General features: G+C 42.3%; 1 protein-coding gene across 3 annotated transcripts in view; it reads left to right on the top strand.

Annotated features, from left to right (window-relative positions):
- The window catches only part of KCNJ15 (potassium inwardly rectifying channel subfamily J member 15), a 150,230-nt gene extending 137,342 nt beyond the window's left edge, over positions 1 to 12,888 (top strand). For all 3 annotated transcript variants that reach the window (XM_085621262.1, XM_085621261.1, XM_085621263.1), the window contains exon 2: positions 9,683 to 12,888. In XM_085621262.1, the coding sequence (XP_085477388.1) occupies positions 9,702 to 10,829 (1,128 nt within the window). In that variant the 5' untranslated portion in view covers positions 9,683 to 9,701 and the 3' untranslated portion in view covers positions 10,830 to 12,888. The remainder of the gene's footprint in view (positions 1 to 9,682) is intronic.
- Positions 12,889 to 13,114: the final 226 nt, after the last annotated feature.

Below are 13,114 nucleotides of genomic sequence, written 5' to 3'. Positions count from 1 at the left end.
TGGCGCAGTGCCACTTTCAGCTTTATTTTTGCAGAGTCCCGCCAAGAAGTGCATAGCTCTTTGAAATGAACCGGCTGGCATGGAGAACAGACAATCCTCACTGAGGCAGCTGGTGAGAAAGTGTACCAGAAAGAGGATGGTTGAAAACTGATTACGACATTAGATGATACTTTGATATCTTCTGTACCAGGTCCAGGATCGCCAGATCCATGGTAGATTTTCAGGATCTGCATACAATTATTATACATAAAAGGGACCAATTGGAACTATTGATCGCCATTTTTTTGCAGATTTAAAAAAAGGCAGCCAGAGTAGCATGGAAATCAATTAAATTAATGATGGTTTGCCCCCATTGAGAAACAAGGAATGGTGCTTCACCTGCAGCTGTATGTTTCTTTGTAGTGGTCCTCACTGAGCCATGAGGGGCCTCTGCAAGCCCCCACTAGGTGGTCTAATGACAGACGTCACCAGAGCCGGACTGGGAACCAAAACCGGCCCTGGCAAAGTGCTCGGCCGGCCCCCCGGCGGGGTTGGTGGTGCGGCCGAGCAGTTTGTCAGGGCCGGTTTTAGCCTATATCATTACAGCGGCCGATATTGCAGCTGTGCTGCAAAAACGGGCCTGTAACAAAATCGGTCCCCCGGGGGCCTACCGGAGAAAAACCCGGTGCCCGCTGCGGCCAGTCCAGCCCTGGATGTCACCGATCCTCTGCCTCAGGTGCAGGGTGACCCTGCAGAGGCAATGACAACCCACAGATTGTGAAGGGACTCAAGACCTGGATCTTCAACTGAACCGCGGACCCAGACCACCCCCACCCTGCACCTTGTGATCCTCACAGCTGAGTAGTCGCGCTTTATAAGACTCTGATTGATTGATCAATAGATTGTGCTAATGCATAAGACATCTGAGAGACCAGGCCTTTTTTCCAGACTATCTCCAAGCACATTATTAAAACCAGCATGACCCATAGGCAGGATCATATGTACACATTGGGGCCTTTCCACAACATTCATGCATGAATGGCACGCTGAACGGGTACAAAAACAGGGAAAAACAACAGTGCCTACCAAACGCGGATTCTTGGCAAAATACGCGAGTGCTGTGATGTGTGACAGTGAATAAAAGGGTCAGACTTCAGTCCCTACATGCAACTCACACTTACCCGCAGCCGTGAAGATCACCTACATGATAGGAAATTAAGGATTTACCTGGACACAGCAGATGAATCCCAACACATACTGTATTCACAAATGTTCATGTCACACAATGAGAAGACAGACAGGGAAAACTTGTTCAATATGGGCAGCTCAGAATGAGGAGTGAGATGAAGGTTCAGTTCAATTGACTGTTAAAACTGCACAATATCACCATTTCCTACCAGTTCTAGCTGGGTAAATTCAACCAGGTAACTTGTGTGGGCCACAAACCCCAGGTCCGAGCATTATTAAGACGAATTATCAAAAAAACACATAATTCTGTCTTTCACCCCTCATTTTGAAACCATGCCACCCAACCAGCAAGCACACATGACCATTACTTGCAAAACAACTCACTAGTTCCCCACACAAGAAATCAAGAGCACAAACCTAACACACCTAATGCACAAGATTTTTTTTTTACTAACCTACTAATTACTAATCTTGGGTTCCAAAACAGCATGCTACTTGCAGCAAAAAGCGCATCAATGCCTTGTCATGGGTTGTAAGTGCAATATAAATGCATTTACAAATACAATTAGAATTACAGTGCTCATTAACCAGGCATGAGGTGAATTTCACTACAGTCGTGGTACTCATAGTATGGCCCGCAGGCCGCCAGCAGCCCAGCAGGTCTTCCTTGGCGGCCCATGGACCTTGCAGGGAATGAACCCATGGTCCTCCAGAGAGAGAGAGATAAAGTGGAGAGAGAGAGAGAGAAAGTGGAGAGAGAGTGGAGAGAGAGAGAGAGAGTGGAGAGAGAGAGAGAGAGAAAAAGTGGAGAGAGAGAGAGAGAGAGAGAGAGAGAGGGAAAGTGGAGAGAGAGAAAGTGGAGAGAGAGAGAGTGGAGAGAGAGATAGAGGAGAGAGGACAGTGGAGAGAGAGAGACTGTAGAGAGAGACTGACTGACTGAGAGGCTGACTGACAGAGAGACTGACTGACTGACAGAGAGACTGACTGACAGGGAGACTGACTGACTGACACAGAGAGAGAGAGAGACTGACTGATGGAGAGATAGAGAAAGACTGACAGAGAGAGAGAGACTGACTGACAGAGAGAGAGAGACGAACTGAGAGAGACAGAGAGAGAGAGAGAGTCTGACAGAGACTGACTGAAAGAGAGAGACTGACGAAGAGAGAGAGACTGACTGACAGAGAGAGAGAGAGAGACTGACTGACAGAGAGAGAGACTGACTGATGGAGAGAGAGAGACTGACAGAGAGAGAGACTAACACAGAGAGAGAGAGACTGACAGAGAGACTGACTGACTGACAGAGGGACTGACTGAGAGACAGACTGACTGAGAGACTAACTGACAGAGACTGACTGACAGAGAGAGAGAGACTGACAGAGAGAGAGAGAGAGAGACTGACTTACTGAGGGAGAGAGAGACTGACTGACTGAGGCAGAGAGTGACTGACTGACTAAGAGTGAGACAGACTGAGAGAGAGAGTGATACAAACTGAGAGAGAGAGAGAGACTGAGAGAGAGTGACAGAGAGAGAGAGAGACTGACTGACTTAGAGAGAGAGAGACTGACTGACTAGGAGAGAGACTGAGTAAGAGAGAGAGAGAGAGACTGACTAAAAGAGAGAGAGACTGACAGAGAGAGAGAGACTGACAGGGAGAGAGATAGAGAGAGACTGACTGAGAGAGAGAGACTGACTGACTGAGACTGACTAAGAGAGAGAGAGAGACTGACTGACTGAGACAGAGACTGACAGAGAGAGACTGGCTAACTGACAGAGAGTGGCTGACTGACAGAGAGTGACTGACTGACAGAGAGAGACTGACTGACTGATGGAGAGAGACTGACAGAGACAGGCTGACTGAAAGACAGAGGCTGACTGACAGAGAGAGAGACTGACTGACAGAGAGAGAGACTGACTGGGAGAGAGACTGACTGAAAGAGAGAGAGAGACTGTGATGGAATTGGGGTCAAAGTGTGTATGAAGCTCTCAATGCCTCTTAAGATTGCTTTTGTAATAAAAATGTATTATCAAAATGTGCTCTTTGTAGTTACATCTCCTTTTGAAATACAGCATGGTCACATTATTTAATGTTTTGAAACTTTTTTTTTTTTTACTCTAGCCCCGGCCCCCCACTGACCCCGCCCCCACTGACCTCACCCCTACCGGTGCAGCCCTCGACCACAAACCACACTGTAATTTTGGCCCCCGACAGAAAGTTTGTGAGTACCCATGCCCTACAGGAATAAGCTTGATTCAGGAGGAATCCATTTCAAACTCCCAACGGAGGGAATGGAATTATCCAACTCTTTTTCATCAGGTGGCCGTTTCATGTAAAAGAAAACCCATGCCATACATGGCAGATCAGGCTTAAAATTGGAGGCGAACCTGGTTAAATGCTGAGCTCGAGTGAGAGGGAATTCTTTATAATTAGCTAGTTCATCTACTTTGTCACCATTTTCATATTTCTTAGACTTTTCAGTCAAACATTTGCTTTTTACAATTGTGCATCTTCTGTCTGTTTTGCTTGAGCTCCTGGGGGGTTAAGCAGTAACTAATCTATTTGGACTAACTCCTTCTCCCCTCCCCAGACCGCCCGCCTCTTGCCCCGCCTTGGCTAGCCTATGAAACTCCGACCCCTGTTTTATTTCTACAATAAGACAGTTAAATGGCACAAGAGATGAGCCTGGCAGTCCTTCTTTTACATCAAATTGCAAGGTACTTTCTTCTAGTGCTTCCATTTTGGATGGGGTCCAAACTCCTGAATTGATACACAGAAGAGATGCTCACCGTACTGAGCTGTGGGCGTTTCTATTTTAGTCTGCTCTTTTGTTCCCTTTTCAGAGTATTGTTTCTGGTAAGACAACCTTTGTGCCACAAAATGTTCTTTAAACAGAACAGAATAGAACAGCAGGAGAACAAGAAAAGCTCATGCCATGCGCCTCGTGTGAGAAAACTTGCACTTTTGTCCGCTAAATCCTCGGAAAACTTTCCACTCTTGATCACGGATTTAGAAGAGGCGGTGAAGTTCACAAAGGCCCTGGAAAGTTGTCCTTTTGATTCTTAATAGCACAGTGCGCCTTTTCATGAGGGATTCCTTCCATCGCACTAGCGCCACCACACCAGCTCTTTATGCTGGCAAGAAATTCTGATAAGAAAAGCTGTTTAGGAGGACCTGTGCTTACTCTTGGAAACTCAAGAGCGCTGGCTAATGATCTGGAAAGTAGGATGCCAGAGTAAGGCTGGCATGTAGCGGTGAGACCACTGGTATGCTTGACTCACTTTTATAAACATTCATGCAGTGCTTAATTTGAGCTGGTGGTTTCTGATACTCGTCACCAGCACTTAATTGTCAACACAGGCGCTTGTGACAGTCTGCCACATGGTGGCGCCGTGTAACTGTTTTAGAGAGGACCACAACAACAGTCAATTATTAATTCAATATACATTAAAAATGACTATTAGCTGCCGCCCAAGCCATTCTTATAATATTGGGGACCTGGACTTATCCAAATTGTCACACTTGTGGAAAAGTGATGGTTAGTAGTTGTGTTGGTATTACCATTGGCACGGGCAATGTGTGGTGCAAGCTGTAGTGGTCTCCTGACAAGAGTCTTTGCACTTCTGTTTTTTTACAAATTAAGAACTGCATTCATGCTTCACTCTATAACAATACTTTGCTCTTTTATGAAGTGCTATAAATGACAGCTCTCACTGCTACCCAATTTACTGATGCTGAACAACCTTGCAAGGAGGGACCACTGAAGTAGCTTTGGTAGGATTTGCATTTGGGGTCTGCAGCTCACTTGAGATGTTAGCGGCAAACACAGTGATCTTGCCGGCTACATATATGTGACTTAAGAGTTATCTGTAATTGGTGACAATATGCATGTGAATGTGACATCCGTACCTGTGGACCATCTACAAATTGTCCTGGGTGTTAACCATTCCTAAGTTTCTCATTGCTGGATGACCTCGGTGAGGGACAGATGTTCCCCACCCTCAGAGTTACTGATACCTGGGGCACCGATAACTGAAAGGTGGGAAAAAGCCAGCCCTTTATGAGTTGGCCCCTTGTATCACTAAGAAATAAGGAATCAGCAATTCAGGATCAGATTTTCTGGTAATTCCTCATTTATTTCCCTGGACTTTCATAGGAAGCAGTTGAAATCTCTTTGTGAAAGTAAAGACATCCATAATTCTGATAGGGCCATTAACTGCTCTTAATGACCCCATCAGAATTATGAGGATTCCTCAGAATGAGGGCCTATGTGCACACTTATTTAACAGAGTTCACCATTCCATATATCTTCACAGTTCTAAATTTTTCCGCATGCAGAATTAGGAAGACAAACACACCAAGGCAGGTAAATCATTCAGAAAGTTCTCTAACACATAACAAAAGTTTTGTAAATGGGTCAGGCAGTTAGAAGTCTGCACAATTCATGTCCAGGTACCACGTATTCAGAGATGTGGGACTTTTTTGTGAATTGGGACGATAGGCACTGATTACAGGTGTGGTGTAATCAAGTTAAATTGATGGTATGAGCAGCAATAACGACTGCAACCTAGCTTTGAAGACGTGTACAATGATGGCATAAATCAACAAGCATTGGCAAAGCCTATGAGTCTGGTGTTGACAGGGTTGGATTGGTAAGGAGGGCACTCAGGCAATGGGCCGGTATCTGAGTTGCAGCTGTGGGACGCTTTTTTTGGGTAGCGTGGAGTATTTGGGTTGTGTCTGTGCTGTTGCATGTGCCGCCGGGGATGGGGGGGGGGATTTGAGCAGCCTTTCTGGAGGCAGATGGGCCTCTACTACCTCCCTTTGACCACTGAGGCGGAGGTGTTATTCCCAGTCTCCTGCTGGGCCAGCCCATTAAAGTATGCAGATTGAGCAGGGTTAGGGGGCTTGAACAGAAGTGGCCTCATTTATATTCAGGTGTGGTTCACCATTGTGAGCTAACCCGTGCGCAAAGTGTCCTGGCAAAATATGTCTTTTTTATCACAGTAAAGTTAAGAAAATATGCCTCTTTTAAAGAATCTCCCCCTCCTCATTTTCATAATACTTAAAACACTGAAGCAGTAAAAAGAAGCAATCTGCACATGTGGGACACTTTTTTTAGGGTTCCCGGGCCTATTTTGCATCCCAATCTAACCCTGGGTGTTGACTATCAGACCTTCGGTTTTGCCAATATTCTTTTCTTTGTTTCATCATTGCTGTTGTAGAACTTTATTCTTGGGAGAGCTGCCAGACCTAAGCTAATATGAAAAAAAACTGCCTAAAAGCTAAAATATTTTGTTGGTCTCAAAAAGCACAAAGTGCCATAGTAGTCTCTTGCATTATTGGAACTGCTTTGGGTGTGGACCTGCTCCTTGTGAAGAAGCAGAATGTCATCACTCACAGTGAAGTTATCCAATGACCGAAGTGGACTGACCAATCACGTCTTGCTTTATGTGTATTGGGAGGAAGAAAACTGTGAATAACTCAATAATCGTACTAAAATCAAAAGGCCCTGTTTAACACCAGACCTAAAAATGCAGGCATAAGCGTGTTTGCATGTGAGATGTAGTTTAATGCATAAAGTGGCGGAAACACAACATTTGGACTGTGCAAATGTGCCTTCACTCAATTAAAAAAAAGTTGTATGTGAAGTGTGAAATATCCTCCTTCATAGACATTAAAAAAAGCATATAAAATAAAATACCATGTAAGGCGATGCATCTACCTCTACAACAAATAAGGAAGAAAAACAACAGGTGGGTGAGATTTGGAGATGAATGACCGACATCTGAAGCAGGTACTCAAGATACACCGGTTTTAAATATAAATACACCTTCGTGGTTGCAGAAGTATCAGGAATGACTTGGAGCCAGAAACTATTGTGCAACCTTTTTTTACCAACTATATTTTGGTTCCTAACATGCTCACAGTTGTTGATTGTCACACACTGTTAGTTGTGATGCTGAGATGGATGATGCAGGAGATCACCTCATAGTCTGCTGATTTTATTTAGCAATGTAAACCTTGCTTCTAGGAGCAGCTGAGGTTTTCTCAGAAAATAGCTTTGCTAAATCAGGAGTACACACAACAATCTTGTGGGTGTTGTTGGTTGGGGGAGAGGCTAGATTACATTAACCAGCCTGTAAAGGGAAGTTGAAGGTTTTGAAAATGTAATTGGAACATCACTAGACTACACAGCTATATTTTTAAATAATGCATATTAAATAAAGAGTTTTGAGTAGAGTCTCCTACCTTTTGATGAAAAGGTAAAGCCTGTACCCCCATATGCACCCCCCACCCCCCAAAATTCCCAAAATTACCTGGGGGCCCGCTACGGGCCCCCAATGTGAAAGACCGCATGCCTTTCCGTGGCTGCGTTGCCGCCACGGAAAGGCAAATCCCCGCATGCATCCTGATCTGGATGCCGGTGTCTAACAGACACCGCCACCTTATCAACAGCTTTTCCGCCCAGTAGGCAATCGGGCGGATTGCCTACTGGCAGAAAACCGGCGGATGGTCTTTCCGTCCGCCGGGGTCCCTCCCGGCATAGTTATATGGCAGGGGGAATTGGCAGACGGGCGGGAGAAAATGTCGGGCGGATCGCCCGACATACTAATCAGCCTCATGGTCTTTGTGATAGATGATCTGTAACTAACAAATAGTAATAAATGCAACAGAAATGAACAGCGAGTGCGAGCAGTCACTTACGCTTGCTAAATCTGTTCTTGGGCTAGGATTATCCCCCGATTTACAACCGACATTTAACAATATTTTCTTAGCACAAAATGCATCCTCACGCCCAAAATGTAAACAACTATGGGCCAGATGTACGATGCTTTTTAGCGTGCACAAATGGGTCTTAGACCCGTTCATGCACGCTAAAAAGCATGGGCCCATGTACAAACAGTATTTTGCGACTTGCAAATAAATTGCGACTCACAGAAAAACGTTTTGCGACTCGCTATTAGGAAGGGGCGTTCCAATGTTTTGCGAATGCAATTGCGGTTTCAAAACACTCGCAAATAACCACCTACTTCAAGTAGGTGATAATGCATGCGCAAATAGGAAGGGGTTCCAAGTGGACCCCTTCCCCTTTGCAAATGCATGTAATATTATTCTTTAAGGGCAGGCAGTGGTCCAAGTGACCACTGCCTGCCCTTAAAAAATGAAATGAAAACTTTTAATTTCTTTAAAAAAGCATCCCGTTTTCCTTTAAGGAAAACGGGCTGCATTTAAGAAAAAAAGCTGCTTTATTGAAAATCAGTCCCAGACATGGTGGTCTGCTGAGCCCAGCAGGCCACCATCCCTGGGAGGGCCTATCATTCCCAATGGGCTTGCAAATTGTGAGAGGTCCATTAATATTCATGAGCCTCGCAATTTACGACCCCATTGGGAATCGCGAACAGTATTAAACACACTGTTGTACATGCCAAATAGCACCCCGCAAATTGCGAGGCGCTATTTGGCAGGTCGTACATCTAGTCCCCAAAGCACCCGGATAGTGAGCAGCTGCTCACTAAATGTGCTCTTGAGTGAGGATTTTTGATACACTTTCCGTTAATCTCACACATAGACAAATAGCATAATGAAGAATAAGTGAGACCGACAGAGAGCTAATTAGCTCTCTAAATCGAATCAATGAAATAGTCACTGTAATAGTCAACCAGTCAGTCAATGAGATAGTCAGTAGATCTGCTAAATTAGGGTGACTGGACTTTGAAAGACAAAAACTGGCGAAATTCCACAAGCATAGAAGTAAGAGTATAACTTTGCAATGAGAGATGCCATAGAAAGTCTTAACTGACAGAGCTCATCAACAAAGAAAACACAGACACAGAGGCACTATGGGCAATTACATGCCACTTTTAAAACCAAGTGCCATCTGTTCCAGGACATATGACAAAAACCCCAAACTGTCTTGGCAAATCAAGGACCCATGGTCAGTGATCAGTGGCGTTCGCAAAATGATGGAGTCAACCTGCAGAATGTGATTAGGGGCCCCTTGCGTCTCCCAATACTCACAAATATTCATTGAGTTAGGGCTGAAAGGGGCCCCACTTGAATCGTTTGGGGCCCTCTAGATGGTCGGAGGTCCCCCTGCACCACAAGTGCTGTAGGGGCCTGCGTTACACTGCTGTCAGTCACCCTAAATGCAATCAGTCCAATCCAGAACAGCAAGTCAATCAAATAATGTGTCCAACAGTCAATCAGTCTGATCTCAGATCTTAAGTCAGTCAAATGTACAGTCAGTCAGATAAACAGAAGCACCACATGCCTACCAAAAAGAATGAAAGAAAAGCAGCCACTCAGAAACCTAGACCAAAAAGCCACAGGTATACGCTATCAATAATTGTGTGAATTTATTCTTGTTAATTCTGTTGTTCATGAATTATGCAACCTATATTTGTAGACTGAAAACATACAGAATATACTTATAAATAACTAAGCAAATACATTCAGTTTACTTCATCAACAAATGACATTCACACCTTTTAAAATGTATATTTATTTCTCCCTTAGGTCTTTGCTGGGACTTGCAATGGAAGTTGCTGAAGTCAATTTGTCAAATGCCCCCCTTATTTTGGAGAGTGTTAACGGGGACGTAAAGACTAACAAACTGCGGGTAATGTCAAAGAGTGGCCACAGCAATGTCAGGATTGACAAAATTGAGGGCGTCTTTTTTCTTTACCTCCAGGATTTATGGACCACTGTCATTGATATGAAATGGAGATACAAACTCACGCTGTTTGGGGCCACATTTGTGGTGACATGGTTATTTTTTGGCATCATTTATTATACTATTGCATATTTTCATGGTGATGTAGAAAAGGTTTACCTACAAGCTAATCATACGCCATGTGTGATGAATGTCAACTCCTTTACGGGTGCATTTCTCTTCTCTTTGGAGTCCCAAACAACCATAGGCTATGGTTTCCGCTTCATCACAGAGGAGTGCCCACATGCCATCTTCCTACTTGTTGCTCAGCTGGTCATCACAACCCTCATTGAGATCTTCATCACGGGGACATTCCTGGCCAAAATAGCAAGACCTAAAAAACGAGCGGAGACGATCAAGTTTAGCCACAATGCAGTCATTACTAACCACGATGATAAACTGTGCCTTGTGCTGCGAGTGGCAAATATGAGGAAGAGTTTGTTGATCCAATGCCATCTATATGGAAAACTTCTTTCCACATATGAGACGAAAGAGGGAGAAAAGATTCTGCTGAACCAAGCCAACGTCAGCTTCAAGGTAGACTCCTCTTCTGAAAGTCCCTTTTTGGTCTTGCCATTAACGTTTTACCATGTCTTGGATGATACAAGCCCACTGAGAGATCTTACAGCAGAAAACATTAAATCTAAAGACTTTGAACTGGTAGTGGTCCTCAATGCCACTGTTGAGTCCACCAGTGCTGTTTGCCAGAGCAGAACGTCATACCTACCAGATGAGATCAAGTGGGGACATGATTTTGAACCAATAGTGTCCTTATCTAAAAGCGGAAAGTATGTTGCTGACTTCAAATATTTTGATAAAATCAGGGAATGCAGCAATTCTTTTTCACATTACTCAAACAGTGAGAAACAGAAATTAGAAGCAGAATACAGAAAAGAAGAACAAGCAGCCAGAAAATTAAGGTCACTTTTCATGAGGCATAGCAATGTCTGATATTGCACATTCATTTTTGAACATTGATAAAGAATTTTAACAGAGATGATAAACATTTTTTAATTATCATCATTCATGGTATAAGAATATTTTGCATCATCATTTACAGTGCATAACTTCTCAAAGGATGAATTTTTAATTTGATTTATCAAATTTTTCCCATAACTTTTTTAGATTATTTTTATTTTGGTAAACAGTGTTTTTATTCATGTGAAACTAATTTAAATGACTTTTTCTAGAATTGCTGAAAATATGAGCAGGAGGAAATAGAAATAGACATAGACAAAATATATTGTTTTTTGCTCATTGTGGGTGCTGACATACGGACATGGTATTCCTGGGTCTTATATTTATCACCAACAATCACCAACAATTGTATGGATCAACTACAGCACTGGAGATTATTTTGGTTGGGTTGTAAAGTTATTGTTGTTCAAAAAGTGTTGGAAGTTTTTATTTCATAAGCACCTGGTTTGAACCCTCACATTTCTGATTAAGTTCTATTTTCTTTCCTGTGGAGTTAGTGACATTTGCTCAATGAAAAAGTTTTGAGCTAAACACTGACAAGCATGTGGGCATTGCATTTACGTATGATTTACAATATCAAACAAAAACCCAAGTTCATCTAGTTTTCATTGGAATCATTCAAATACACATTTTAGTATTAGTTTCCACATGTCCATTTAGACAGTTCTCCAGGGATATATTTTTAAGAGGGAGCATTTGTTTGTGGTGTCTAAAATAAAGTAAGAACAAACTGTATAATGCACAATCAAACCAAACACTAAGTGCCACACATCTTGCTTCAGTGGTATATCAACACTGTTAGACAAGCAGATGTGGTTATTTATGAATTCTATAAAGTCTATTTAAGACAGGTTATTGGGTCAAAGGACTAATCACAAGTGAGGTTTGTTTTTGTGTAGCATTCATACTTTTCTCTTGTCTGCATCGGATATACACATGAGAAATTCCTATTCTGCATTTATACACAACTCTTTCCATAATGGGTGTAAGCTCTCATGAGGACCTAATGAAATTTTAAAATTCATGAGAATTCCAAAAGCGAATGGCATTAGAGGCATAATAATTCTGGCTCACTACCTTCTTGTATGATAGCAGATCATTTGTTCATGATCTAATCAGAAAATTCAATGCCTAATGCACTTCCACTTTTGTCCAGCACTGTTCTGCATACAACACATTATGCTATGCATCACTAAAACAGTCGACTATGTAGCAGCACTAATTTAAACTGAAGACATATCAGACAAGCTTGGATGGGTCTATTCTTATTGTGCTACTGAATGATACGAATAGTTTGCATTATAGGATGAAAACAGTGAAAACATCTATGTTTAGGGAAATAATAAAAAAAATAAAAAGAAAATCTTTTAACTCTGAAACCATCTTTGTGATCCTTTTCAGGTAAAGGTTGCATATGTAAAAATATAGGTAGAGAATGCAAGACAAGTAGGGAAAGAAAGGCATGATCAAAATATCTAAATGGTGTCTTTATCTTCTGGAAGTGATTAGAGTTTATAAACTGTTTCATTCTGTTGTAGACTATAGATGCTCCTCTATGCAGTAATGAATAGTGAAAAATGAGACAACTCTGATGAATGAAAAATCTAATAATATTTAGGGTTGAGCTGGGAGAATGTCTGCATTCATGGAAAGGGCTGAATTCAACACTTCAATGCTTTTAACCAACATCAGCACAGTGAATGCTTTAGTTTCTGAAGGATATGCTTTGTTATTTTTTTTTGTTTTCATCCATTTCTAACATTTAAACCTACAGGTGCTAAAGAAACCTTGAATGACCGATTATGATCAAGATGAATTTGACAATTGTCAACCCAGTTTATATTGATTCAAAAACTGGAATAACATGTTATTGAAAAAAAATACTCTGAGGAGTCAGCTTCAGAACTACAGGAATAATTATAAAGAGGATCCAGTATTCCAACACCTCCCTTTGAGGACATTGAGGGAATGAGCCATTGATGGAGACTGGAACTTTGATTGCTTTGTTCACAATAAATCTTTGCCAAATACACAACTGTGTCAAAAGGTTTTACCACAATTTTTCAACTATATTTCTATTCCTGCAAAATCATTTAATAAATACCTAGTTAATATGTTGCCAGTGATCAATTTTGTGTTCGTGTATGGAGGAATATGTACTTTTCTTGATTTGCACATGACATCTCTATGTTTTGTTAGGGGAGACAGGGATTTCTTTTCTAGTGTTATCAAAAGAAGGATGACTGGCATAAGGCAAG

Source organism: Triturus cristatus, chromosome 8 (assembly GCF_964204655.1).
Source record: "Triturus cristatus chromosome 8, aTriCri1.1, whole genome shotgun sequence".
Classification (NCBI taxonomy): Eukaryota; Metazoa; Chordata; class Amphibia; order Caudata; family Salamandridae; genus Triturus; species Triturus cristatus.
The sequence above is the reverse complement of the archived record's forward strand: the minus strand, read 5'-3'. Positions and strand labels throughout refer to the sequence as shown.